At 61.4% G+C, this 27,858-nt stretch overlaps 1 protein-coding gene across 2 annotated transcripts; it reads left to right on the top strand.

Moving 5' to 3' along the window:
* The first annotated feature begins 12,573 nt into the window (after nucleotides 1-12,573).
* On the top strand, nucleotides 12,574-27,385 carry RBBP8NL (RBBP8 N-terminal like). Of its 2 annotated transcripts, none has more exons than XM_032461529.1 (14): nucleotides 12,574-12,727; nucleotides 17,764-17,909; nucleotides 18,800-18,842; nucleotides 19,452-19,547; nucleotides 19,912-20,024; nucleotides 20,592-20,664; nucleotides 21,129-21,259; nucleotides 21,407-21,489; nucleotides 21,731-21,897; nucleotides 22,505-23,222; nucleotides 23,499-23,625; nucleotides 24,087-24,157; nucleotides 24,258-24,399; nucleotides 26,018-27,385. In XM_032461529.1, the coding sequence occupies exons 2-14, from the start codon at nucleotides 17,849-17,851 to the stop codon at nucleotides 26,035-26,037; spliced, it is 1,845 nt and encodes a 614-aa protein (XP_032317420.1). In that variant the 5' UTR covers nucleotides 12,574-12,727; nucleotides 17,764-17,848; the 3' UTR covers nucleotides 26,038-27,385. The 2 variants fall into 2 exon arrangements, with proteins under 2 accessions (XP_032317420.1, XP_032317419.1); XM_032461528.1 differs by having other exon boundaries at nucleotides 21,407-21,495.
* The last annotated feature ends 473 nt before the right edge of the window (nucleotides 27,386-27,858 follow it).

Raw genomic sequence — 27,858 nt, 5'->3', positions numbered from 1 at the left:
AAGCTAAGTACTCAAGACAGTGGTGCTGGTGAAAGAACAGACAGATCAGTGGAACAGCACAGAGAGCCCAGAAACAGACCCCGTAAATGTAGCCGGCTGATCTTTGGCAGAACAGCAAAGGCCGCACGACAGAGCAGACAGTCTCTTCAACGAACGGTGCTGGAGCCACCGGACGCCCGCCCACACGCGCAGATGAACCCAGATCCAGGCCTGGCGCCACGCACAGAACGAGCTCAGAGTGGGTCTCAGGCCCCGGCGTAAAGCACAAGCCATAACCTCCCAGAAGGTAGCGTAGGACAAAACCTAGATAAGCCTGGGTTTGGTGATGACTTTTTAAAAATATTTTATTTTTTAAAAAAATTTTGTTGGGGTGGGAAATTAGGTTTATTTACTTATTTATTTAATGGAGGCACCAGGGATTGAACCCAGGACCTCGTGCATGCTGAGCACACGCTCTTCCACTGAGAGACACCGTCCCTGGTGATGACTTTTCAGATACAACACCAAGGGCATAATCCTTGAAAGAAAGTGGTAAAAGCTGGGCTTCATTAAAATGAAAACTTCTCCTCCGTGAAAGACAGTATCAGGAGAATCAGAAGACAAGCCACAACCAGGAGAAAATATTTGCAAAAGACACATCTGCTAAAGGACCGTTATCCAAACACACGGTGAGCTCTTACATAAGAAGACAACCCGAATAAAGGCGGGCCGATAAATCAACAGATAGATGGATACATAGATAGATGGGTAGATAGATGGATAGATAGATAGTTTAAATAAGAAAAACACATTTTTAATAACAAAAATGGGCCAAAGGCCTTAACAGACTCGCCACCAAAGAAGCCATACAGACAGCAAATAAGCACATAAAAGATGCTCCCCATCCTACAGCATCAGGGAAACACAAATTAAAACAACAGCGAGTTACCATTGCACACCTACAAGGATGGCCAAACCCAGAGCGCTGACAGCACCGAGGGCTGGCGAGGACGGGCAGCAGCAGGAGCGCCTACTCACGGCCGCCGGGGACGGCACGACGGTGCAGCCACTTTGGAAGACAGTTTGGAGGTTTCTTGCAAAACTAATCATGCTCTGGCCGAAAAGTCCAGTAACCGTGCTTCCTGGTGTTTAACCAAAGGAGCTGAAAAGTCCACACAAAAACCTGCACGTGGATATTTATAGCAGCTCTATTCGTAACTGCCAAAGCGTGGAAGCAACCAAGATGCCCTTCAGCACGTGGATGGATAAATGAACTGGGGTCCATCCAGGGAATGGAATATTATTCAGCCCTAAAAAATGAGCTGTCAAGTCATGAAAAGACGTGGAGGAAACTTAAATGCATGTTCCTAGTGAAAAAGCCAATCTGAAAAAGCCACATACTGTCTGATTCCAACTCTGGACTTTCTGGAAAAGGCAAAACTATGGAGACAGGGAAAGGATCAGTGTTGTCGGGGGTGGGGGAGGGGGAGGGGTGAACAGGTGGAGCCCAGGGGGTTTTTAGGGCAGTGAAACTGCTCTGTGTGGCACTGCAATGGTGGACACGTGACTTCATACACTTGTCCAAACCCCGAGAACACACAGCACCAAAAGGGACCCCTGATGTGAAGCTCGGACCGTGGGCGATGATGACGTGTCAATGTAGGTTCATCCTTGGTTAAAAAAAAGGGGGGGTGCTGTAGTTCAAGTGGTAGAGCACATGCTCAGCATGCATGAGGTCCTGGGTTCAATCCCCGGCACCTCCTCTAAAAATAAGTAACCAAACCGAATTACCTCCCCCCACACACAAAAAAAAAGTCCCGCTTTTGTGGGACATGTGGGTCATGGGGGAGGCTGTGCACATGTGGGAGCGGAAAGTGTATGGGAGATCTCTGTAGCTCCCCCTCAATTTTTTGTAAACCTTAAACAGCTCTAAAAAGTAAAGTACTTAAAAAACAAACAAAACACTAGGTGAACTATAAGGTACTAAGAATTTTTTTTCCTTTTTGCACAATTTTTAAAAACTCTAATAGATTTAATGGTTGTCTTTTTTTTTTTTTCACTCTATCTTCTTATCAGCAAATAATTCCCAAACAGGCCAGCAGTGGTCTGTATTTCTTTTCAGTCCACTGGAGTCCCTCTCGGAGACCTTCTCCTGGGCCACCTGGCTGCCTCGGCCCAGCACCTGGTGACTGCAGGGGACCCATCTCCCAGAGCCCAGCACGCCCCCCGCTGACGTCCCATCCGCGGGGACACAGAGCCTGCAGCTGCCAGGGAGGCCACCTCGTGCCCCAGAGCTCACGCCGCTGGGGAGACACTTCCGGGTTAGAAATCGTGGTCCTGAGAAGGCAGACCTTGTGCCACTGCCCTCCAGCCTCCTGAGTCACCGAGGACAAGTCCGAAGGCCTACTGAGTCCCGACCCCTGCCTAGGACCTTCTCCTTCCTGTCTGGAAGCTCCCAGGAGTGCCTCCGCATTCCAGGTGCTCGGGAACGTTGCCCCAACATGCCCCGGTATGGGGCTCGCCCGTCGCGGGGCTCTGGGCCCTCGGGGGCCTTTCCTTGTGGACCCGTGCGTCCTTCCTTTGGGGGAAATTTTCCTACATTATTTCTTCAACTGTGGACAAAATCTGCCGGGCCTGGAATCACATCGGGACCCCCTGTTCAGGCATTCATCTAAGAAATGTCGCCTTGCTGTCCATCTGAAACTGACAGTGTAAGCCGACTACATTTCAATAAAAAAATAAGAACTAAAGAAAAACAAAGATGGTTAACTGGGGAGGGGGATAAATTGGGAGCTCAAGATTTGCAGATATTAATACGTATAAAATAGACAAGTTTATACTGTGTAGCACAGGAAACCGTATTCAATATATAGTAGTAACTTATGGTGAAAAATAACATAAAATGAGCATGTGTGTGTTTACGTGTGACTGACGCACTGTGCTGCACACCAGAAATTGACACAGCACTGTAAACTGACTGCACTTCAACAAAAACACATACATGAAGTAAAAAGAGAGAGAGAGAAAGGTGTGGAGCGCTCGCCACGTGCCAGGTAGCGGGGCTGGGAGGTGGCAGTCTGAAGCTACGCCGACCGCCAGGAGGCCACTGAGACCCGCACCGTGTGAGCCTGGGAGAGAAGGGCCTGACCCAATCTGCAGTCAAGGAGGGCTGCCCCGAGGAGGCGGTGCTTGAGCCAAGACCTCAAGGATGCCCCGGAGGTGGCTAGCAAAGTGGGGCAGCTGGCCACAGTGGGCTCCTGTCCAGTGGGCGTCCCTGGGCCCGTCCAGGAGGGAATCAGACCCCCCAGGCTCTGAGGAGGCCGCTGGCTGGGCTGGAGATGCGGAAGCTTGGCCCAGGGAGCCGTTGGAGGCAGGTGGAGGACGGCAAAATTCCGTGGAGGGGGCTGCCCAGCCCGGCCTGGCCCTGACTGGGTTCGGAAGCCACCCACCCACAGAGCAAACTGGGGAGGCGGAGGTGCGGTCAGCCCTTCTACAGATGAGAAGACAGAGGCCTGCGCCCGGGGCGCCACCGCCGGGGCCTGAGGCGGGTTCCAGCCTGAGCTTGCGCAGCCCTGAGAGCGGATGCTCCCCCGCCCCGCCCTGTCCTCAATTTGTTTAAAACGTAGATATTCTGTCATCGTGGGGGTTTCCTCTGCATTCTTTTAAAATATCGCATTAAAATATTCTTGGCCATTTCTCTAAAAACTAAACACGCACCCACGACGTGAGCGAGCAGCTGCCCCTCGGGCTCACATCCCAGAGCGAGGAAAGCCGATGCTTCCACGAACGCCCCTCACGCGTCCACGAATGGGGCCTGGACCCCCTTCCGCGGGGGGAATGGACACGCGTGGCCCGTCCACACGGCCGAGTGCCCCTCAGCCACAAAGAGGAAGGAGCTACTGTGCGAACCCAGACAGTGGGGAGGACCCCGGGGAGTGCAGGAGCTGTCCCCAAAGGTCACACGCGGGATGGTCCCATCCGCACCAGGTTTCTGGAGTGACAGATTTTAGAAGCAGAGGACGGATCTGTGGCTGCCAGAGTTTAGGACGGTGGCTGGAGTCGGGGGGTGTTTTTAGAAAGAATAAGGGGAAAGTCACAGAGGATCGCGGGGAGCGTTCTCTGTCTCAGCTTTGGGGGTGGGCCCAGGAGACATCAGAGGAGATAAAACTGGATAGAATTTAACACACACACACACACACACACACACACACACCAGTGCAGGTCACGTGACACCCCTGGGGACGGCCATGCCTTTGGTGCAAAAAGCACACAGGACCTCTCTGCATTCTTTCTTGTCGCTGCATGTGACTCCCTGACCATCTCATCAAAAATTTCAACTGAAGCAAGACCCAGAAGTGTACATTTTGTCTCTTGACTGCCAAGTGTTTGGTGCCACCTTAAATTTTGGAACCTCTCCTCACCCAGATCTAACCCTGGTGGAGACCTTCCAGCCACACGGACACCCCTCCGGTCCTCCCTCCCCCCAGGACCTCTGTGAGCCACGCTGGACCCTCGGCCTCGTCTCCTGCACAGCCCAGCTCGGAGCCGGGCACGCAGCCTCCTGGCCCTGCAGTGGCTGGCGTGCAGTCCACACACCCCGGCCGTCCCCACTTCCTGTCTTTCTGCCCGAGCCAGTTGCCCCCAGGCTCAGGGAGGATGAGCCTCCAGCACTTTGTTGTCGGCAAGACCCAAAATGAACCGCGGAAAGGGAAGCGATGCGGAAGTCCATGAACAGGGGTGGCTGAGTCCCGCCAGGTGCTGCTCGGGGCGGGATGCCCTGGAGCGGGCTTCTAAGACTTGCCTGATTCTACAAGCCGCCTGGAGCTTGCTAAAACTGGGTTCCCGGGTTTCACCTCCGACCTGCTGAGTCCTGTCTCCACACCAGCCTGGCCACCCATCAGTCCATCCATCCATCCATCCATCCACCTGTTCCCCTACCCTAGATCCATCTGTCAGTCTGTCTGCCTGTCCCCGTCTGTCTGTCTACCAGTCACCTGCCGTCCCTTGACCCGCCTTTCACTCAGTACAGAAGACACATGAACAGCCGTTTTTAACAAGAACCCCGGGTGACTCCACCATCTGGTGTGCGGATGTGCTGGGTCCTCCTTAGCTGCTCAGTTAAATCACCTCCAGGTTGGTTAAAATCCTGAACCCTTTGGCGGCTCCCCAAAAAGTTAAACATGGGGTCACCTTATGACCCATCTCTTCCACTCCTAGGTACCTACCCAAGAGAACTGGAAACCAGTTTTTAACCAAAAATTCGTACATGAACGTTCATAGCAGCGCCGTTCACTGTGGCCAAAAGGCAGAAAAGCCCAGGTGTGCCTGGACAGACATGTGCGCCAACAAGACGTGCATCCGTACAACGGGGAGGCACTCAGCCGCAGAAAGGCGCGCTGACGCGGGCAGCAGCACGGATGAGCCTTGGAGACGTCCCGCTCCGTGAACGCCGCCAGGCGACAGAGACCACCAACTGCATGATTCCACTTCCATGAAATGTCCCGAACAGGTGCATCCACGGAGACAGAAGGCAGTCTGGCTGCTGCCCGGGCTGCGTGGAGTGACAGCTACTCGGTACAGGCTTTGCTTTGGGGTGATGAAAATGCTCTGGAATTCACAGTAATGTGAGTGAACGAAATGTCACTGCACTGGATGCTCTTAAGACAGTAAAATGCACAGTAAGCGATTACACAGAGAAAGATCTGACAGGAAAGCCCCAGCAGAGGTTGCCTTGGGAGGGGACAGAGGTGACAATAAAAAGAGACTTTGGCCGTATTTGTAGAGTTTTACTGCTTTGCAAGGCGGATCATCCCTACAGCTCTTGTGTTATTGAAAAGTAATTTTAAAAATAGAGTGCCTAGCGTTGAGGCCCCGTGGAGGGAGAATTGGGGGTGCCTCAGCCTTTCCCTCCCTCAAGAAATCCCTAGGTCCTCTCAGCCATCCCAGCTGCCCAGGCCAGGCCCAGAGCCCAGGCCCACAGCCCCTCCCCCCGCCAGGTCACCAAGGGCCTGCCTGCCGGGAGGGTGGGGACAGCAGCCCCAGGCTTCAGAGAAGGTTCCCCCCCTCACCCTGCAGGGCCATATTAATAGGTGACCCATTTATCTGGGGGCCTGGCCGGCGCTCCCCCCACCTCCCCACACGGCCTTCCCACCCCATCCATCAATCCAGTAACACAAACAGCAGGCAGACCAGGCCCTGCTTTTAAAGGTGCATTTGCAGAAGGCTTTGAAGCCTTATCTCCAGCCCCTCCCAGCGCAGGGATAGAAGCCAGAGAGAGCCCCACCCACGGCCAGCATTGTGCCTCCTGCTGTCTGTCCGGGGAAGCGAGGGTGTGAGGGGAGGGCTGCCGGGTACAGAGGACCCTGGGGCTGGGTTCTGGGAGCTGCCCCTGACTCCCTGCTCCCCTGCCAGGGGCCGCCTGGCCCGCTCGGGCCTCGGGCTGCAGCTGAAGACAGGGCTGTGGACCAGTCCCTGAGCTCTGGCGAGGCCACAGTCTGCTGGGTGGTGAATTTGCTGTGAGCCTGGACGGCGAGCCCTCGGAGGGGCGGGCGTCTCCTGGTCAGTTCACCCCGTTCCCCAGCTCTTGGCCCCCCTGGGCTGCAACTCCAAGCGACTCCACTCTTCCTTCCATCTTCACGTCCACCACGCGAGGTGGGCGTCTCTGGGTTACAGACGAGCAAACAAGCTCAGAGAGCCCCCTGTGCGCCGGATTCTGACAGCCAGACATCTCCCAATTAGGACAGAAGCGCGCACATCATGGTCACGACCGTGCGTGTGCCCGGAGCCCAGGACAGAGGAACGAATGAGTGATGAGTGAGTGAAGGAACCACCGGGAAGGACAGCCGGTACTCGCCGCTGCCCAGGCCCCTCCCACGGCCGCCGCCCTCACTCTCCCGTCGCTGTCCCTCCGCCCGCCGCACCCCCAGCCTCCAGGCCACGAAGGTCTGCCTGGTGCTCCCCGAAGCTGCTGGCTGGTCCAGCAGTGCTCACGCCCAGGGCCCAGCCACAGACAAGACCTGCACCCGAGCCCTGGCCCCTCGGTCACGGTGCTCCGGGAGGGTGCCCCCAGACATCACAGAGACTTTCCCTGGACTTTCACATCTGCCGAGCTGTTCAGCCTCCACGGGCAGGTCCTTGGAGACCTGGCGACTGCTGCTCAGATGAATGGGGAAACTGAGGCCTGAACCAGGGTCCCCCAGTGGATCAGAGGCAGCTAGGCTCAAGATCCAGGGCTCAGGATACCCAGCCCACAAGGAGGGGAGACGGGGTTCCCCCAGGCTGCTGGGCTTCGGAAGGGACCGTAACAGCCCTCCCTGACCTCTTGGGCCCTGTTCTGACCCGCCCCCCCCACGCAGGTGCACACTCCAGCCATGGTCCTCACTGCCCACCTCCTCACCCGCATCGCCCTCCTGCCCCCCACCTCGGGCCTCAGTGGGCGCCTCCTGCCCTGCACCCTCTCTAAGGTGCCCTCTGCCACTGACCGCCCTTTGCTTCCTTTCCCCGTTGCACCAGCACCAGCTCACACAACCAGCATAACCACCTGTCACCCGGGCCCGCACACGGTGGGGCTCTGTAAATAGGGGCTCCCCTCCTACGTCATCCCAGTCTGCAGACAGCGGACAGCGCACAGCCAGGATTGAAGACTGCCGCGTCTCCCATCTCACCTGCGTGGGGCTGGCCCCACCCCTCCCCACCCACGTGGCACTCAGTGAACAGTGGCTGCACGTATGAACGCACAAATGAATGTCATATGTTAAGTGCCTGCACATGTCCGGGGTGAAGGGGTGAGCCTGAATGAAGCTGTGCACCTCCCGCGCCCCCGGGGACTGCTGGTCCCTGAACGGTGGTGGCAGGACTGGCAGGAGGTGCCACCTGGGAGGCAGCAAGGGGCAGGCCGATGTGGCCACCGGCCTGGCTGGACAAGGGAGTTTCATTATCTTCGGGGAGGGTGAGGGAAGGTGTCTGGCTGGGAGGACACAAGCTCCCCTGCCCGGGCAGGGTTTGTCAGGGGATGCACACTGGGGCCCTCTGTGTTCCCTGCCCGGCACCCCCTGCAGACTCTGATCCCTGACCATCCTGAGGTCAAGGCCACTTCCCCAGAACTGCAAGGCCCATGGCTGCATTCAGGAGCTCCTGTTCTCCCCAGGGCAGTGGGGATGGTTCCAGCATCCTGGGTCAGCCCCAGGTCCGCCACCCCCTTCCCTGGGCTCACACCTCCCATGGGCAGCCACGTGGTGGATGCTGCAACGCCTCCGTCTTCACGGTTGGGACGGGCACCCAGGAAGAGGTGGGAATGCATCCTACCTGCACAGCCCAACCCTCCCCCGAGATGAGGGTATCCTGAGCCCCTGCCCTGGGGCTCCAGAAGAGGACAGCCCTGCTCCTGCCCTGCAGGGCTGCGCGACCTGGGCGAGCAGGCCGCCACCTCGGACCCGGAGGTGGGCACCAGGCATGCCTTGGAGGCGCAGGGTGGGGCTTGTCACAGTCAGGCATCCAGGAGGCGCTCACCTGGGCCTCTGAGCCAGGCTGTAGCACTAGGGACCTGGTCAACAGCAGAAGTAACATTTATGGGGCGTCAACTGCATATCTGGCTTGTGTGAGGGCTTGACTGGCTGGGTGTAGGAGGGGCTGAGCCCTGAAGGGGGAGTGGATCCCTGAGCGGGGAGGCGATCTGATGGGGCCTGCAGAGCCTCCCAGTGTCACAGTCCAGACACCTCCCAGACTCTCTTAGAAGCAAGCACACCCACTCTCTCATCCACTGCAGGGGGTCTCAGACCCTCCACTCCCACCTTACAGCCCATCTGGACCCCAGGCGGGGAGCCCCTCAGGGGCAGAATTGAAAATGCGAAGCTGGGGAGAGAGTTTGAGAAAGCAACTTGCAGTGGAAGAATAGGATGGGTGGAGCCTAGGGCTCCAGGGGAGGGCCCACGCTCTCTGTGACCTCGCCCAAGAGACAGACCGCCGCCCCATCAGCCGGACTCCCCCTGTGTACAGAGGGGCTGCATCCTGGTGGGGGGTGGGGGGAGGCGAAGGTACTGCTCTCAGACAAACCCCAGTTCAAATCCTTCACCAGGAGATGCCTGGGACCTGGATTCCCCACCGAGGAGAGAGGGCAGAGGGGCTGGGGCCGGTAAGCCTGTGGCCTCTGGTCCATATTCAAGGACAGCTGTTGTGATTCCAGCAAGACGGTGGGGGTGGGGGTGCTGGGTGCCATGCGGGGAGACACCTGTTGGTCCTCTGGCTCGCACCCGCCTCCATGCAAGCATGTTGTCTGAGGGAGGTGACAGGTTCCCCATGGTGGTGCCGGATCCGGCCACTTACCTCCCCAAGGCAGGGTGGGAGCGGTGGCCTTGCCACAGCCCAGGGGCCAAGCCAGAACCCAGACAAGGCCTGAAAGAAACCAGGGCAAGCAGGGAGACTGAGGCTAGTGCCCAGCGCCGGTGTCCTGCCCCAAGGCCAGGCCGGGGCTGCGGCCGACTGGCAGGCAGGACAGGAGCCCGGGGCTGAGGCTGCGGGTGGAGAGTGGGCAACGGATGGTCACACCCAGCTGCCGGCCCTCAAGAGTGTTTCAGCTTTTTTTTTTTTTTTTTTTTTGATGGGGAGTAATTAGGTTTATTGATTTATTTATTTTAATGGAGGTTCGAGGGATTGAACCCAGGACTTCGTGCATGCTAAGCACGCATTCCACCACTGAGCTACACCCTCCCCGCCAAGAGCATTTTTAAAAATCAACTTTATTCTTACAGAACTAAACATGCTTTTACCACACAACCTAGCAATCATGCTCCTTCATATTTACCCAAAGAAGTTGAAAATTTTGTCCAGACAAAACTTGCACATGGGTGTATAGCAGCTGTATTCCTAATTCCCAGAACTTGGAAGCAACCGAGATGCTCTTCAAAGGTGAATAGATAAATGAACTGTGGTGGAATATTATTCAGCTACAAGGAAATGTGCTCACAAGCCATGAAAAGACACAGAGGAGCCTTACATGCACTTTACTAAGTGAAAGAAGGCAGTCTGAAAAGGCCACCAACTGTGGGATTCCAGTTAAACGACAGTCTGGAAAAGACGAGCAGATTAGGGGAACAGATTAGGGGCTGCCGGGGGCTAGCAGGGAGGGAGGGATGAACCGGCGGAGCCCAGGGGACCTTTAGGGCAGTGAAGCTGCTCTCTGTGACGCTGTAACAATGGATACGGGTCCAGACCTACGGCATGTGCAACACCGGAGTGAGCCCTGGTGTCGCTGTGGACTCTGGGTGGTGGCGATGAGCCAGTGCAGGGTCGTGGCTTGTAACAAACCTCCCACCTGGTGGGGGATGTGGGTAACGGGGGAGGCTGCGCCTGTGCTGGGGCAGGGGGTATGTGGGAAGCCGCAGCGCCTCCTCATTTTGCTGTGAAACTAACACTGCTGTAGTAAATGAAGTTAATTAGGGGGAGGGTGTAGCTCAGTGGTAGAGTGTGTGCGCAGCAGGCACGAGGTCCTGGGTCCATCAGAGGTCCCTGGTACCTCCATCAGAATTAAATAAGTAAGCCCAATTACCTTCCCCCCCCAAAAAAAACAAAAAAAATTTAAATAAAGTTAATTAATTTTAAAAAACAACTTTATTGGGGTTTAATTTGTATTAAACAAAATTCACGTTTTCTAAGTGTAAGCTGAGTTTTGCCAAGCAAGCACTCACCTGTAGTCGCCACTGCTGCAGCCAGCGGACAGGGCTCTCCGCCGGCCCAGAAGGACTCTGCTGCCGGTGTGTCCGCTCCAACCCTGGGCCCGGGCAGCCTCTGACTGCCTCTGGCTGCTGTGGGCCAGGCGTGCCTTCCTGGGCTCCTGGCGGCGGAGCAGGACTGCGGCCCTCTCCATCTGCTGTGCGGCCGCCCTCAGCCGGCAGGATGCCTGATGCTCACGGCGTCCTGGCGCTCAGAGGTCTGCTCCTCCTGACGGGTGCCGGTGCCGGTGCCGGTGCCATGGGCGGCCGCAGACTGACGACGACTGGGCAGGGATGGAGCCAGAGCTGTGAGCACCTCGGGTCCCTGGCTTGTGCGGCAACTGTGAGTGCACCTTTAGGAAACCTAGCGCTTTTGTTCACTACTAACATCGTCCAGTCAGAGCCCCTGCCACGTCCGCTGACCAGAGACGTGAGCACCTGCTGGGGTGACCCTGGCCCAGCCACCATTATAAAGCCAAATTTGCAGATGAAGTCCTGGCTCAGAGAGATTGGGTCACTGGCCCGAGGTGGCCCAGCTCTCAGGGGGCAGCATCAGGATTCAAGCCTGGCTGAGGTGAAGGGAGTTAGGCTGACTCTGGCCAGTTTGAGGGCCAGCCCAGCTGCAGGGAGGGTCTGGCACTGCTCCCACGTCTGCCCTCCTCAGGGGTCACATGTGCACCAGCCACACGACAAGAACATACCGAACACAAGCACACAAGCCAAGGGGAGAGCGCATACAGGCACACGTGTGCACATGCGGTCCCCGCACACCAGGTGCGCCCACACGCACCACGTCCGCTCCCTCAGGCAGTGCCCGCACGGACGGCCCGCAGCGCCAGACATCGCTCACAAAGGGCCCAGCCGGAAGGCATCCACAAGCTCCGGGGCCTGGCTGGAACTTGGGGGTGCCTGGCTGACCACTACTCCCCTGAGAGCCAGGGCCTGCCAGCAGTGGCCGGTAGGGGTTTCACCAGGGCTGCTGGCCTGGAGCCCGGCTCCTCCCCACTGAGCCCAGAGCACTCCCTGGGGTTCACTCGGGTGACCTTGGGGCAGAGCTCCTGTGCAGAGCTGAGGATGGGGAGCTTGAGGGGGGTCAGGGTGAGGGGCTGGGGGCCAGTCGGGGCAGGGGAGCACAGGGTGGGGGACTTGTGGAGGGAAAAGAGGAGGGCTGGGGGACAGGGGATGCAGGGGGCAGGGTGTGGGGTGCCCACAGCCCTCAGAGGCCAGCTCTTTTCTGCATGAGTGAGGCCACAGTGTTGCTGTGCAGAGAACAAACACGGAAAACCACAATGCCCGGCTCCTCCCCTGCCCTTGACAGCGCCCCCTGGGCCCGGCCCCACAGGACACCCCTAGCCTGCCCTGCGACCCAGGGAGGCCCACCCACCTGCCTGCTCTCCTCTGGAGAGGGTGGTGCGGGGAGGAGGGGGCGGTGCTGGGCAGGGGCCCCCAGACCCACGGGGCCACTTCGAACCTCACTTCTGGATTTCCCTCTCCTGAGCTCTGATGGGGACAAGCCTGTGCTCATTATCCCCAATTTGCAGACAAGGAAACTGAGGCCAGAACGGTCAGCCTGCAGTGAGCCAGGGTGAGAGGCAGGAGGCCACACCCCAGGCCGAGGAGCCCTGCCGCCCTCCTCTGCCCTAGAGTGGCGACCAGACCAGTGAACGCGCCCCCTCCTGCCCACCCCACGCGCCCCCACTGCCCTGCCCCTCATGTCCATGTCTGAGCCTGGATTCTCCTTGTTAACTGGCTGCTCCGGCCAGAGGCACAGGGTAATTACAGGGAAACAACCCCATCTCTATGAGGGCTCAGACCCGACCCGTTTTGCCACTTTCTGTGCGATGGCAGAACCCGTCGGGTGGCTTTGGGCACTCTCTGCCTCCTTTCTGCTCTTGGTCGGGGAATCAAAAACCTGTCAAGCGGGTTTGGCCAAAATTATGTCTTGTTCCAAAGCAAGTTCACAGGGCTGGCTTCTATCTCTCAGGCGGGAGCCTTCCGGATCCAGCGGAGGTCCCCGGAGGTCGATGAGGACCAGGGGCCACGTGAGTACCTGGGGGACCGCTGGCCGGGCCAGCAGCTGCAGCAGTCAGGGTGGAGGGGAGGGTGGGAGCTGGGGTCCTCGTGGGGGTGCTCGCAGCGCAGGTGGAGGCAGGAGGCACAGCCCCTGTTCGCTGGGTAGGAGGCGGGGCTGGCGGCGGGGCTGGCACGGGGGCACAGCCACCTGCTCTGGGGCATCTGGTCCAGGGGGCCGAGTGGGGGCTTCTTGGGCTGAGGGGCTTGTACAGAGCTGAGGCTGAGTCTGGCACAGCTGTGCCAGGAAGTCCCCATGGTCTAGGGAGGGTCTGGGGGCACCAGGAAGGGGCTGGTGGCCAGACACTTCATCCTGCCCCCCTGCCTAGATCCTCACGGGGCAAAGGGGGTGCAGCCATGGGAGGGAGGGGTTGTACGTAGTGCAGCTGGCCACAGCTCAGTGCTGAGCCCCATGGAACACTCAGCTGCCCTCGACTCGGTGTCCCTGGGGAGGCAGTGACAGATGGCTCCTGGGAGACCCGGGTCCTGCTCAGCCTTCCCCCTACCCTGCCAGGCCTCAGGGAGGTAGCCAGTGAAGGCCCGGAGGGCACAGGGCAGGGGTGGGGGCCCGGCCCATCCCTAAGGAGTCAGGTTGCAGGGACCGCTGTTACTTGAGCCACCAAGCGACACCTCAGCCTGTGGAACTGAGCGAGCGCGCACCCGCCTTGTTCCTCTGTGCATGTGTGCATGCACACAGGCGTGTACAGCTTTCCCCGCGCCCCTGCTGAGCTATGTGCGCGTCGGGGGAGGTGGCTGAGGGTGGCAGCCCCGTGCGCGGCGTCTCTGTGGGGATGTGCACTCGCGTGTGTTAGGATGGTGTTAGGATACCGTTGTGTCTGCATGGGTGAGTGTGGGCGTCACACGTGTGTGCACATGCGTCATGAGTCAACATGATAGAAATCGTCCTGGCAGTCCCTCTCTGGATGGGACCTGCCACCTAAACTGACCCAGGAAGTCACTAGGAGACCGCACCGTGGACAGGTGCCGTCACTCTGAGCCTCAGATCCCTCATCTGTAACATGGGGGCTGCCGTGGCCACTTGGAGAGGGAGGTGTGCCAGTGCTGTTGGAGCCTGAGCCTCTGCCCTGACCTTGGGGTGCAGGGCGTTCCTATCCTCCTGCGAAGGGCCTCTGTGGCAATGGGACTTGGACTTGTCCAAGAGGAGGGTCTCTGGAGCGCAGCACTGCTAGCCTCCTAGGGGATGCCTGTGAGGGAGGTGCTGGGGGGGCAGCAGGCGGGGGCTGCAGGGTCTGCATCTGAAGTTGGCTGCCACTCGCCGGGCTCAGAGCTGAGTGCGTGTTGCCTGGACACGCCTTGCCTAGACCTGTGTCACTAGAACATAGGTCACCTGGACGCACGTTGCTCAGTAGGAGGCTCACGACAACCTGATACAAGGGGACAGTACTCCTTAGCTGAGGAGACTGGCTCAGAGGGGTAGGGCACTTGTCCAAGACAAGCTGAGGGTGAAGGCAGGACGGGACCCTCCGCCCAGGCTGACCCTGTGCCCAGTGTGAGTGGCAGACGGGCAGAGTCATTGGCATGGCTGACCCACCTGCCCTTCCCTCCCACCTGCTCCTTCCAGGGGTCTCAGCCCCAGTAGAGACCTTCCAGCCTGGGCATAGAGAGAAAAGGCCAGAGTACCCCTGGGCCGATCTGGGGGCCCAAAGGAGCAGAGCTCAGGCCTCTGCCCGCCCCCCACCCCAGCAGGTGACTCAGGCCACCTTCTCCTGTGTGCAGGCCCCCCAGGTCCAGAGGCAGCAGCCCAGACCCCCACCCTCATCCCAGCAACACTACAGCCTCCCCCTGGCCCTGGTGTCCGTGCCTGGAAGCGCCCAGCCCTGGGGGAGAGTCCACCTGCCTTGAAACCCCTGAGCCCCCAGCCCCTCAACGCAGCCCCAGCACACCCGGCAAACACAGAGCAGGTCTGCAGGGGAGCTGGCCCGCTGACCCCCAGCAGGAGGCCGTATGCACTTTCACAGCCTGGGTTCTTCCCACCCACGGCCACCACGTTCCTCCCCGAAGCACGAGAGCTTGCAGGCTCTGCCTCAGGTGGGGATCTGGCTCCCTCCGTCTCCCACCGCTTCCTGGGACCCTCCGCACACTCCAAGGGTGGAGGCTGGAACTGGAGGCTGCCCCAGGAGACTGATTCTGTCCACTCTGCCTCAGCCAAATGCACTTCTGTCACCTGCCCGCCCAGGGAAGTCACACCATCCCCATGGCACCGTTCCCGAGAGGCTAGATGGCCCTGGTCCTCCCAGCAGGATGCATTCATTCCAGCTCTGTCCCCAGCCACCAGCACATCTGCTCAGTGTGCAGAGGCCTGAAAGGAACAGCCAGGCGGGGCCTTTGGGCGGTTTAGGACAGAGAGAGGAGCATAGGGCATGGGGGACAGAGGAGGGTGTTCTGGGCCCCACCAACCCCCCCAAACCCTCAGTGGTATCCTCAGGGATGAGGCCGGCCTCCCTCAGGCCCCTCTCGGGCGCTGGCCCAGCCCGTGGCCCCGGGCAGGCACAGGCCCTGGCGGGGAAGGGCTGCCTGTCAGGCGGGTCTGGGTGGAATTTCAGGAGCAGCTGCTCAGCCCTGCCCTGGCCACCCTCCCCCGGCCTGCCAGGGGCCTCAAGCACGGAGGCCCTGCTCCCAGCCTTACCTCCCAGGAGCCCTGGTGCAAGATGAAGACCAGCAGGGCGGCGCAGCAGGGCGGCCGGGGAGCATGTCCCTGGCCCTCACCGGGCGGGGGTGCAGCAGCCTCCATCTTGGAGTCAGCTCAAACCCCAACTCACTCCCACTTCCCACTGGACGGCCGAGGAGCGCGAGTTGATCTCTGGGCCTCAATTTCCCCAGCTGGAAAGTGGGCTCCGTGCAGTGTGGTCGGAGTCAGAAGGGCTCCGGAGGCAGGGCCGGGATTATCACGTCCACCCCGTTGGAGCCCTGGTCGCCCCCAGCCTCCAGAATTCAGCATCCTGTCCCCTAACCTCCAAGGGCATCCCTCATTAGGTGAGCTCTGGCCCCCCAGCCTTGCGATGGAGACCCTCCCAAGCTTCCCTCATTCCCAGAGCCCTCACCACACCCCTGCCCTGACATGGGGCTGGCAAGCAGGCACCCCCATCCCCCAGCCATCGCACAGGAGTGCCCTGGAGGCCAGGCGGGTCTAAAATGAGTTTGAGGAGCCCCACCTTCCTTCCTCCAGCACACCCGTTGGCCCTGCTCAGCCGGGCCCCACGGCCACCGCGGGACACAGGACTGTGCTCTGTCCTCCAGCTGGGCCCAGCCTCGCATCTGAAAGTTGAAGCTTCTCCAGTGCTCTGACACCTGACCCGGGGTTCAAAGGCCAGGCTGAGAGCCGGCCTCCACTGTCAAGTCTCCCCTCGGGCAGCTCCAGAGCCTTGCTCCCTGGCCCCTGGCTCCACTTGGGGCTGCTCCCTTCAGTTAGAGATGCCCCCCGGCCTACCCCTCAGGGCGCCCACCAACCGTACATCCGAGAGCCCAGAGTGGTTGTGCTCCATGTGTGAATCCTGCAGGCAGTTGGCTTTTGGTTCTGACTCCCCCTGTGCAGCGTCACCCACGGGCAGTGTCATCGTTCCACCGCAGGATGTGCGCCAGGAGACACTTAAGGGTGTCCAGCTGGGGGGCTGTTGCTGCGAGCCCTCCTGTGCCGGTCTTCAGGGCAAACTTTGAAATGCAACTGAGACCACACTCTGTCTCCTGTGTGCCTTGGGGAGGACTCTGGCATGGCCAGGGACAGTGGGACCACAAAGAGCTTTGAGCAGAGGTTTCCAGGGCTTGTGCAGAGTGCATCCTGGGGGGCAAGGTGGAGGCAGGGAGGCCATTGCAGTGGCCCAGGCCACCATCCAGTGGTGGCTTGGCCCTGGCCAGACACAGTGAAGGAGGGAAGGGTGAGATTCTGGGCTTACGTAGAAGGCAGTTGCTGCTGACCGATCAGCATGGGGTTCCAGGAGCCCAGCTGCTCATTTGCAGGGTCCAGCACATCCCAGAGCTCCTTGGGTGGCAAACAAGGGGGGACCAGGGGGCCGCCTCACCCTGTCCTGGAAGTGAGACCCAAAGGGGAAGACAATGGGCCTTGGACCCATGGGGGCCAGGGTGGGACCCTCTCTGTTCTTTGTGGGACTTGGGAGCTAAACTGACACCCAGAGCACGGGTCCCCTTCCTCGTACAGCAGGGCTGGGGTAGGGGCAGGCAGTCCCTGGGGTGGGCATGGGACAGGGGAGTGGGGCTGGTACAGCCTCAAGAAATGCAGGCCGGTGTCAGAATCAACATCCACAGTCACTCAGATGCGAGACGGGCACAGGGAGAAGGCGCCAGGGGCCTCAGCACCCAACACACATGCAGCGCACATGCACCATGTGCAGGGCACGTGCACTCGGGGGAAAGGGCAGTTCAGATGGGCCAGAGCGCGCCGCGGTCACACAGCAGGCAAGGTTTGTCCAGCTCCCAGCCTGGGCTCTCAACCCTGCACCCCTGAGTTTTAGCAAAAACCTCATGGAAGTGGAACAGACAGGAAAAAGGGCCCAGGCCACGAGGGGTGGCTGGGTGGGCTTCCGCCAGCGCAGAGCCCACGGTCACCAGCTCATGGAGGGGAAGCACCTGGCCGGCCCCACAGGGTCATCACGCTGCTGCGGGCACCCATGCCCCACTGAGTGGTTTCTGCTGGGCGACGTGCTGTGGCCGGCAGACCCGCCGGCTGTGGGTGGGCCTGGTCATCCAGTCCGCAGCCCCATCGACATGCAGCACATCCTGCTGTGGCCGGGCACCAAGCTGGAGCTGGGGCTTTAGGCGTCTGCCTTGTGGTGAGGACTGGATTAGGGGTTGAGATTCAGTGAGAATGTCCCACCCCTCTACGTGCCTCCTCAGGTGTGGACATGACCCAGTGGGGTGGCAGGGGGTGGCCCACAGGACGGGACAGCACTCACCTGCTCTCTGGGCAGTGGCCCCTGCACTCACAGGCCCTTCCCGAGCCCATGTGACCATCTCCCCTCTTCCTGCTCCACAGGCTGGAAGCAGAGGGGCAGTAGAGGCTGAGCGGCCGTCCCTGAAGCTTGAGCACAGAGGGGCCCGGGCCAGGGCTGTGGGGAGCCATGGAGAGCTTCACGGAGTCACTAAACAGGCTGAAAGACATCCACGAGAATGAGGTCATGGGTGAGCGCCGTGGGGGCACGGCCAGCCCACACCCGGACAGTGGCTCCCAGACAGCAGGCTGAGGCTCAGACCTGGCCGGGGGCTCCTTCACCTTGCCTCCAATTCTTTCTGGCCAAACCTGGGGACCTTGCCTTCCAGGCCCGGGGGGGAGTCCTGGCCCAGAGCCCAGAGCTGCAAAGTGGCCAGGCGCCCGGCCTCAGACCAGCACCCCCGGGTGTGGCCCTGGAGGGGTGGTCCCCGAACAGTCAGCTCGCGTCAGGGCAAAACTAAGCCAGCCCAGCTGCAGAGAGCTGAGAAGCTCGGGCCAAGACGGGCCTTACCGCGGGGTGTGGGCCTCCGCGTCCCCCAGAAGGGAAGTGGCCCACTCGCAGAAGCGGGCTCTCATGGCTCTGGAGGCCTGTCTGGAGTGTTCCGGGGGGTTAAGTTGCAATCCCTCTGCTTCCCTGCAGGACACCCAGGCTGAGGTCTGCCCCGTCCTGCACGTCTGTCCAATCCCCCACCAGCAACAGGGCTGCAGCCACCCCAGCCCCCTCGCGCCAGTGCCGCAGCCAGAATTTTCTGGGAGCTCTCAAACACACCCCTGAAGGCCCAAAGGACCTGGGTCACCTCCCCAGAGACCCAGAGGGGTGGAGCCTGCTTGGGCTAGCCTAGGGCCACAGCAGACACAGTGAGGTGGGAAGGAAGGGGTCTGCTGGGGTCTCCCCAAGGGCCCATTTTATTTCAACCCTGGAGGCACCCCCCAGAAACACCCCTCTCAGGACCTGGCCAGGTAACTGGTCACTGCCAGCATCAGGGTTCCTCCCAGTCTCCAGACAGACACCAGAGCCAGAGACCCCAGGGAGGGCAGCATGGCTGGGCCTGACCCCCTGGCCCTTTCCTTGGTCCTCCAGGCCTGCAGAACAAGCTTCTGGAGCTGAACTCAGAGAGGTGCCGGTGAGTGAGGACGGGGCCCTGGCCCAGAGGGAACCAGGGGAGAAGGGAGATGGGGAGACAACCCAGCACTCACTGCCCCTCACAGCCCCAGGGCGCCAGCACGGCGAACATCCCGATGCAGAAGGGGAAACCGAGGTTCGGGGCAGGGGTGGTGGAGAGTCACTGGTCCAAGGTTGTGCCTCTAGTAGCTGGTGGAGGCGGGACTGGAACCTCCAAACCCACCAGAGTGAGCAGGGGCCCTCCGGGGGCTGGGGGAGCCTCGTCCACACAGGGAACCTCCAGTACCAATAATTATCACTAGGAACGTTCCTCAAGCGTCCTGGAGACCCGCAGGGCATGGTCCATCTCATGTCCCTGTTTCACAGACGAGGCTGCAGTCGTTTTTTAGCTCTGCAAGTGTCACATGGATGAGACAGAGTCCCCAAGGTGCCCCCGAATCCCGTGCTGGGTTAAGCATTGCCCTTGTAAGGCCTCACTTCTCAAGGAGGTCCTGCACTGGGGCCCAACCCAGGACCGACGCCTGTGGCGGTGGGAGAGGCTGGAGGGGCAAGGGCAGCATGGGGCTCCCCAGGCAGAGCAGAACCCCGTCCTCGGGTCGTCCCCCCACAGGGACGCCCAGAGGGTGGAGGAGCTCTGCGCCAAGAACCATCAGCTCAGGGAGCAGCAGAAGGCCCTGAAGGAGAACCTGCGGGTGCTGGAGAACAGGTCGGGCCGGGGCAGCCAACGGCCTTGCTCATGGGGGTTGCGGGGGCTGGAGGGACAACGAGGACAGGGAGAAGTCACTCTGAGGAGGGAGCCTGAGTTTGAGAGGCTCTGGGGGGAGCTACTCCAGGCAGGCTCCGCCGCGGGACTTCTCAGATTGAGCCAATTGCACTTTTAAGGTTCCTTCCCAAACTCAAGAGCATGTGGCATGCTTAGCCCGCGGGGTAGGGGATGGGGCAGGGCTTCCAAGGACCAGCTCCTGGGGAAGGCAGGGCATGTCCTGGGAGCAGGGCGGTGAGGGTCCCAGCCCCTCTGTGGGCCTCAGTCTCCCTCCTCCTAACAGCCTCTTGCCCACTCGCCCCTGCAGGCTGCGGGCTGGCCTGTGCGACCGCTGCATGGTCACCCAGGAGCTGGCCAGGAAGAAGCAGCAGGAGTTCGAGAACTCCCTCCTCCAGAACCTGCAGCACGTCTTCCTCCTCAGTGAGCCCCGCCCCTGGGCGTCCTCTCCTGCAGGGGCCAGTGACCCCCAGGGCCTGCTCAGCTAGACAGGGGTCTCCAGGAAAGGGGAGGAGGCGATCCTAGCCCGCGCGTCAGGAGGACATCCCCACCCCAACTCACAGACAAACGGTGCCAAGCCCCCCGCTGGCCCCACGTGCCCTCTGCTCATCAGTCACCCAAGCCAGGGCATCCCTGCTTCTCAGGGCCTCAGCTCCCCACTTCCTGTGATGAGGAGGGTCCCACAGAGCCCTGAGGTCCCACCGGTCCTGCCAATGAGGACGAGCCCCTTTCCCTTGGTAGGGGGGCTCCCAGAGACAAGGGGTTCCCTGTCACTTTCCACACCCTTCAGGCTGGTTCTGTTTACTTAACATCCAACCACGCACCCACTCAGGCAGCAAGCATCTATGGGGCACCTGCTGTATGCCAGGCCCTGAGCCCAGTGCTGGAGTCACAGCTGAGGATAGGAAAGGAGGGGGCCCCAGGTGCAGTGAGGACCCCCCCACCCTGCTTACCCTCCCGCAGTCCTTCCTAATCAGTGCCTCCCCACAGCCAATGAGCTGACCCGGCTGCAGGAGGAAAACGACACCTTGAAGGAGGAGGTGAAGCAGCTGCGGGGTCCAGGGTGAGTGGGGGGCCAGGGCCTGACACCCTCAGTCTCCAACACCCCACTCACAGCAGGCACCCGGCATGTCCACGGGGCACTGGGCACGCAGCACGACGGGAGGGGGCAGAGCCCCTGCAGGACCTGCGCCCAGGGCTGGGGAGGAGACCCCCACAGGCCATCACCCCGAGCGGACTTGGGACCTCTCTAGTGCACAGGGACAGTGCCCGAGTAAATGGACACCCTAGAGACAGAGCTGGGTGCCCAGCTCCCACGGCAGCCCTGTCACTTGGGCTGCACTGGGACATCAGGACATCGGCCCCTCTTGGCCGCACAGTGGGGGCCAATGACCGTGCTCTTTCCTGGTCCCCTGGGTCTCCCGCTCCAGCCGCTTGGCCCCCAGAGGGCGCCCTGGCCTCTCTGATCATCTATGGGGGCACCGCCCTCCCTCACCTGCTCCATCTTTGCCTTCCCTCTGGAGACAGGCCCAAGCCCCTGTTCAGGGAGGGCACCTCAGACCCCCCATCCCCCCTGCTGCTCCCCTCCCTGGGCGCCGGGAAGGCTGTCGCTGAGAAGCCACTGGGAAGCCACGAGGAGACAGAGGACGACCACGCAGGTGCGGGTCCACAGGAAGAGGGTGCTACGGGGGACGGGGGAGGCCAGGAGGCTGGGCACCCCAGGACCAAGGAGCCCTCTGGCAGGGGTTGAGCTGGCCCCTCTGAGCACCTCCCTGGTGTCCTGCTCTCTGCTTCTCCCCTCACAGAAAGGCCGGTGGGGTACAGGGAGTCTCCAGTGGCCAAAATCTCTCCAGGTGCCAACCTGCCAGAGCCGCGGGCCCCGGACATGGTGAGGGTGAGGGACCCTGAGCCCACTCCTCCCCTCTGGGCACCCTGCTGTGTACCAGGCCCCACGTACCACCCCACGTGGCATGTGCCTCCTCCATGTAAGGCAGGGACCCCTGAGCTCCATTTGACGTGGGTGGAGGCGAGGCTCAGAGCGGGTGGGTGACTTGCCCAAGGTCACACAGAGAGCAAGGGCAGAGGGCAGCAGCCAGCCCCACCCAGGCTGACCTGTCCACCCTGTGCAGAGCCCCCAGCGCATCTCCAACCAGCTGCACGGGACCATCGCCGTGGTGCGGCCGGGATCCCGGGCCTGCTCCGTTGACCAGGGCTCCCCCAACGGGACACCCCCACTGCCACTGACCAGGAGCAGCCCACCCAGCCCACCCTGCGGGCACAGCCTCTCCCTGGACAGGTGAGGCCCCGCCCACCACCACCACCACCACCAGGGGCGGCCTCAGCTGCTTAGTCTCCAACACTGGTCCCACCTTTCGGGAAGGGGCCGGCAGCCCAGGGAGTCCCTCCAGTCGTCCCTCCAGGAGCCTCCACTCTTCCTCAGCTTGGCTTTCCTAGGGAGCCTGCCCAGAGCAAAGTTCCCACATAGACATCCCCGAATGGCCAGTGAGGGGTGGGGGGACGTCGGGGGAGGAGATGGGGATTTACCCCGGGAATCACTCTCAGAAGGGCCCACACAAGGCCTTTTGTTGTGGTCTGAGACCCTTCTCAGTGTCTGAGAGGAGAGTGTGTGTGGGCTGGTGGCAGGTGCACAGGTAGGCAGGTGCTCCAGGTGACTGGGTGGGCAGCTGATGCCCAGAAGGGGGAGAGGCTCCGAGTCCAGGTCCCTCCTCAGAGCTCCAGGCCCCAGGTCAGCTCTGGCCAGGCCCACGATAGCCAGGAGCCCAGGACCCCACCCCTCCCCACGACCTGTATGTGACTAGGGCCACTCACCTCACCTCCCTGGGCCCTGGTCTTCCCCGCCCGATGAGGGCTGACTGTGGCCCCTGGGCCTCTCCTCTCCGCAGCTTCCTACAAGCCCCTCGGCCCTCCGCCCAGACCCGTGAGTCCTTGCAGGGCCCCCTCCAGGCTGACCGCCTCTGCCTCCTGAGCCGCCGCCTGTCCCTGCACCTCCGGAGCCCCAACAGCAGCCCCCGGGCTCCCACCACAGCCCCCCGTGGCCCCCTGCCCCCGGGCCTGAAGGCTGGGGAGGCGGAGGCCTGGGAGGAGCCTGCAGGCCTGCTGGGCCTGCCCGGCACCCTGGTGGGCATGCGAGACCCGCGGCTGGAGGGCGCACTGCGCCTGCTCCTCGCCCAGCAGCTGCGGGCACGGGGGAGCCCCAGCGGTGCCAGGCGGAGGGGCCCGCCCATGCCGGGGGAGACGCCACCCTCCCCGCCAGCAGGCTCTGACTCCGAGGGTCCTGAGGGTGAGACGGCTGGGGCAGCCCTGCCCAGAGGGCAGCACCCGCAGACCACAGGCCCGGGCAGCCCTGGGGACAAGGAGGTCACAGCCACACAGGACCATGTCCCAGACACGCCCCTGGACCTCTCAGAGAGGGGCCGGGGCCGGGACGGCGCCCTTCAGCCTGCCAGCCAGCCAGGCTCACTCAGCCCCACAACTGCCCACACTCCCAGTCCGGAGCCACCCCAGGGAGCAGAGCCACCTGCCCAGCCTGGAGCCCAGGGACTCAGCAACGGCACCAAGGGGCCCAGAAAGCCAGAGGAGGAGGCGCCCCCGACTTCCAAGGTGAGGGACCAAGCCCATTCCGGGCCTCCACATGCCCCACCTCAGAGCATCCAGACTCCCTCCAGCCTCCATCCAGGCCACTCCCTTTCCTCCGCGCAGCAAACCAGTTCCCAATGAGTGAGCCTGGCTGCCTGCGTTACATGGGACAGGAGGTGGCTGATCCTCTGGCTTCGGCCCCAGTCAGGGTCCTGCGGGTTGTGCCCGAGGCTGGGTTGGAGGGGAGGGCAATTGCCTCAAGGGAATTCAAGCCACTTAAAAAAACGTCCTTCTCCCCAGGACCCCCCACATCCTCTCCCAGAGCAGCCCCCAGGCCTGCCCTCTCCAAATGGAACGGGAAATGAGGCCAGAGGGAGGCCAAAACTGCTCTCCTGCCCTCAAAGGTCTGATGGAGACAGCCACCCAGGTAAGGAGGAGTACCAGGGTCTTGAGAACTCAGGAAGTGGTACCACAGAGGGGAGGGGGGTGCCATGGTCAGTGTCAGCTCAGCCTCCTGGGCCTGACCAACCAAACCCTGGGTCCAGGGCTTGGTGTCTCCCACATACAGAGAATTGAGGCCCAGGGTGGGCATGTCTCTGACCACAAGCACTGGAGAGGCAGCATCCTAGCAATTAGGGATCCAGGATGGGTAGTGAGTTCCCCGTCACCCAGCGACCAAGTCAGCTGGTGGGATCTCCATCATGGTGCTGAAGACACTAGGCCTGGGTTTGAGCCTGGGCAGGCTACTCCATCCCTCTGGGCCTCAGTCTCCTCTTCGGCAGAGTCGTTGCCACTCGTCCCAGGCAGGCAGGCAGGCTGGAGAGGCCTGTGCTTCCCCTAGACTTTCAGGCCACCAGCCTGGCCTGACCCACGCCCTGTGTCCTGCAGAGCTCAGCAGAGCCGAGGTACAGCGGATGGAGAGGGACCAGCTGGATGAGCCAAACACCTCGGACAGTGAGGTGGGTACTCAGCCCCACACTGGGGCGGGGCTGTGGCAACAGGGCTGCCCCAGGCTTGGGGGGAGGGTCCTTCCCCTGACCACACCCCCACCCCCCTCAGGAGGGCCTGAGCTCCGAGGCAGGGGCCACATTGAGCACACCAGGGAACAGGTGCTTCTGTGCCAAGGAGCATGCGTGTGGCCTGCAGCAGAAGAGGAAGCGGGCCTTGGACTCAGACCCGGACCCAGACCCGTGGAGAAAAGGTACACAGGGCCAGAAGCAGGCTGTGGGCCAGTGCAGCATCGGTGCCCCCAGCCCACCTTTCTGGCCACTTGGAGCCCAGAAGCCAGCCCTGCAGCCTCTCCCAGGGCAGCCCAGGAGAAGGACCAGGGTCAGGCCAGGGAGAACCCTGACTGCACTCCCTCCTCCCTGGGCTGGCCCCTTCTACCCTAGCCTGTTTCCCTCCAGAAGCAGAGCGATACCAGGGCTTGGTGTGCGATCTCAGCGGGATAAAGCTCAGGACAGCCGTTGTCATCACGGGGGAAAAGCAGCCACCAGGCCTGGCGGTCCCGAACCCCTGCCCCCCTCAGGCCCAGTTTGGGCATGCGCAGGGGCTCCTGGACCCTCCTGTCCACTTTCAAAACAAAGTAGCAGCAGAGGGTGCAGCCCTCTGGGTGTGGGCGCGTTTGTTCCCTCCAGGGGGCTGGGGGCTGCTCACGTTTACCCAGGGTGGTGCCTGGGGGCTCCTGCCAGGCCAGCAGGAGCCAGGGGCCCCGGACCAGGATATCGGGATGCCCTTCCACTTCCTACTCTGGCCACAACGGTAGCTCCGGCCGGGCCTCCAGGCACCCGTGAGAGCCTCTGGACGCCTGAGTTAATACTGGGTGCTACCCTAGTGCTTGTCCAATAGGCCCGCGACGCAGGCTGGGCTGTGGCCGCCACAATGCGCCATTGTTGCCAGGAAGGTGATCGCAGCCTGTGTTTGCGGGCAAGCAGTGGAGGAGGCCAGCACACGTGTGATCTCATGGCACTTCCTGGGGGACACTGAGGAAAGCTGACCTGGTGGGCAGCTGGTGTCCGCCCCACCCTCCACTCTGAGTCAAGTCCGCCGGGGCAGGGGCTCCCAGCAGGCACCCGCATGCCCCAACACCCACAGTGCTGATCAGTGAGAACAGGGCCCAGCTTGTGCCAGGCAGGAAGCCACACGGCTCAGCGCCAGGGGCAGTACCCTGGCATCTTGTAGGGGTTCGAGGCAGCGTCCAGTCATTACTGCCTTTGGTCCTGATGCCCCTGCCCAGGGATGAATTATCACTGTTCCACAGTTGGGGATACTGAGGCTCAGAGGTGAGGTAACTTGCCCAAGGTCCTGAAGCTGGGCAAGATGGAATCCTGACCCATCTGACCCGGAGCCAGAGCTAGTTCTTCATCAGAGACAGGCCTGAGGCCCAGCATCTCAGCGGGTCCCACCTGTGAGGGTCTCAAGGACCAGATAGCCTTTCTTGTGGCCCCAGAGGGCAGGCCTGTGGAGGAACCCAGCCCGTGTCTCAGGGATTCTGAGCATGTTTCCCCATGAGCTTGGTTGATTCAGAATGTCCCAGAACCTCTGCAAGGCAGCAAGGGAGGCCCCAGGGCCAGACCAATTCCAGGCTCACACACCTGGGAGAGGGTCCACCCTCCCATCAAATTTCCAGGGTGTGCCCTCCAATCAGGCCACCCTGCTGCAGGGTCCATTGCTCTCAGGAACAAGCTGACTGCCAGCGTGGGCTCTTGAGTTCCCAGAAACTTCCCACGAGGGCCTGGGTGAGAGCCCGGTGTTGCTGCAGAGGAGGACACACAAGGGCCCCTCGTGCCTCCTGCCTAACCTCGGTCCACTTCCCATAGCCTCCAAGAAGCCGTCCTGAGGAAGAAGGAACCTAGGGGAGCCAGGAGCCCGAGGGATCCCGAGGACGGCAGCCTCTCACCCAGCAACAGCAGCTGGGAAGAGATCCAGGGGCACCACAGCCTGCCCAGGTGGGCTCCCCACCCACTGCCCGTGGCCAGGACAGCCCACACCACCAGCCCAGCAGTGGGGGAGTAGACTGAGTCCTGTCTCACGTCCAAAAGGGTTGGGAAGCCCAAAGCGGGTGGCCTTCGGCTGGTCTTTCAAAGCTCTCCGTCTCCACCCATCTCATAAATGGCCCTGCTGCCCACCCTTACCACAGCATCTGCTCACTTGGTCAGTGCTGGGGGAGCGGAGCCCAGACGGCTCAGGCTCCAGCCACACCCCCGCCCCTGCTGCGCACAGGCAGCCCTTCCCAGGCAGCTCCCTACTCCTCCGGCCAACACACACTCCGCTGGCTTCCCGGACCCCCAGGGCCCTGCGTGCCTGGCCGCCCATCCCTGGCAGGCATGGAGCTCTGAGGGGTAGTCTCGGGCGCCCCCTCATGGAGTCCCACAGGCAGGCGCTGGACAGTGAGGGTGCAGGGCCTTCTGCAGAGAGGGGTCGCAGAGAGCCAGAATAAAGCGTCAAGAAGGAGGGCGTGTGCAGCTGGCAGGGTCGGGGGTCCGCCAGGTCTCTGCTTTCCTGGGCAGGTGACTCAAGAGGCTCTTAAGTGCGTCCAAAGGTGGGGAGGTCACTCCCATTCTGAGGGGCAGGGCCCAAACCAGTCGCATTTGCAGACCATTACAGGGACCAGAGCACACTCGGGGAGGGCTGCAGGGAATGGAACCCAGAACACGCAGCAGCCTCCACGGAGAGCCCCCTCCTCCCTAACAGCTCTGAGCCCCTGGCCCCACACCTGCCCCTGACTTGTCAGCCCTGCATGACCACAGCGCAGCTTCCACCCTTGGCACTTGGGGATATTCTGCTTTAGGAGGGTGGGTCTCAGAGCACCTCAGTGGGAGGAGCTTAAACAGGTTCCTGGATACACTCCAGACTCACTGAATCAGGATCCTCGGGTGGGCCTGGGAATCCGCGTTTTAAGAAGCTTCCAGGGGCAATTTCCCTGTGGGTGAAGTTTGAGAACTGCCCTTCCGAGGCAAAGGCAGGACACCGGGCAGTAGCTGGGCAAACTGGGGGTGCAGGCCTGACAAACAGAGCCACTGCTCCCCGCCTCACTCCCTGTGGCCCGTCTGCCTGCTGGCCCAAGAGGTCAGAGAGACTAAATTCCCAAGAGGGAAATCCAGGGGGAGGGGGGTATGCAAAGTTCCAATTGTTAAAGGTTGCTCTGATTTTTCTGAAATAAAATAAAACGAAACCTGGGTGCTCCATTCACGTCCGACATGTAGGCCAGGTTTGGCTCGTGGGCACCCAGGGTGGTGAAGAAGCCAAGTCTCCAAGTGCCTGGCGAGAGGGCACAGAACCTGGAAGAGGACCACATCCCTCCCCCCTGTCCCTGCAGCACCCCCAACACAGCACCAGCTGGCAGCGGAAGAGTCTGCACAGCCTGGCTCCCTTGTCATGCAGCAGACAGCATGGTTTGAGGGCTGAGGGGCACAAACAGGTGACACCCCTCCATTGCTCCATCGTCCCTTTTATCAACTTAACTACTAGCCACCCGTGTGTGAGCCCCCAGCCACCGGCCGGGTCCTCTCACTCGTAGCAGCTGGCCAGCAGGGCCAGCCCCTGGAGCCCTCGTCAATGATGGTGATGCCACCCGGACACTCTGCCTCCCTTCCCTGCTGCACGTCCATGCCAGCCTCCTCCAGGCAGGCAGGAGCTCCGCAGGCCAGGGCTGTGCCTG

The sequence above is a fragment of the Camelus ferus genome, chromosome 19 (assembly GCF_009834535.1).
Source record: "Camelus ferus isolate YT-003-E chromosome 19, BCGSAC_Cfer_1.0, whole genome shotgun sequence".
NCBI classification, from domain to species: Eukaryota; Metazoa; Chordata; class Mammalia; order Artiodactyla; family Camelidae; genus Camelus; species Camelus ferus.
The sequence above is the reverse complement of the archived record's forward strand: the minus strand, read 5'-3'. Positions and strand labels throughout refer to the sequence as shown.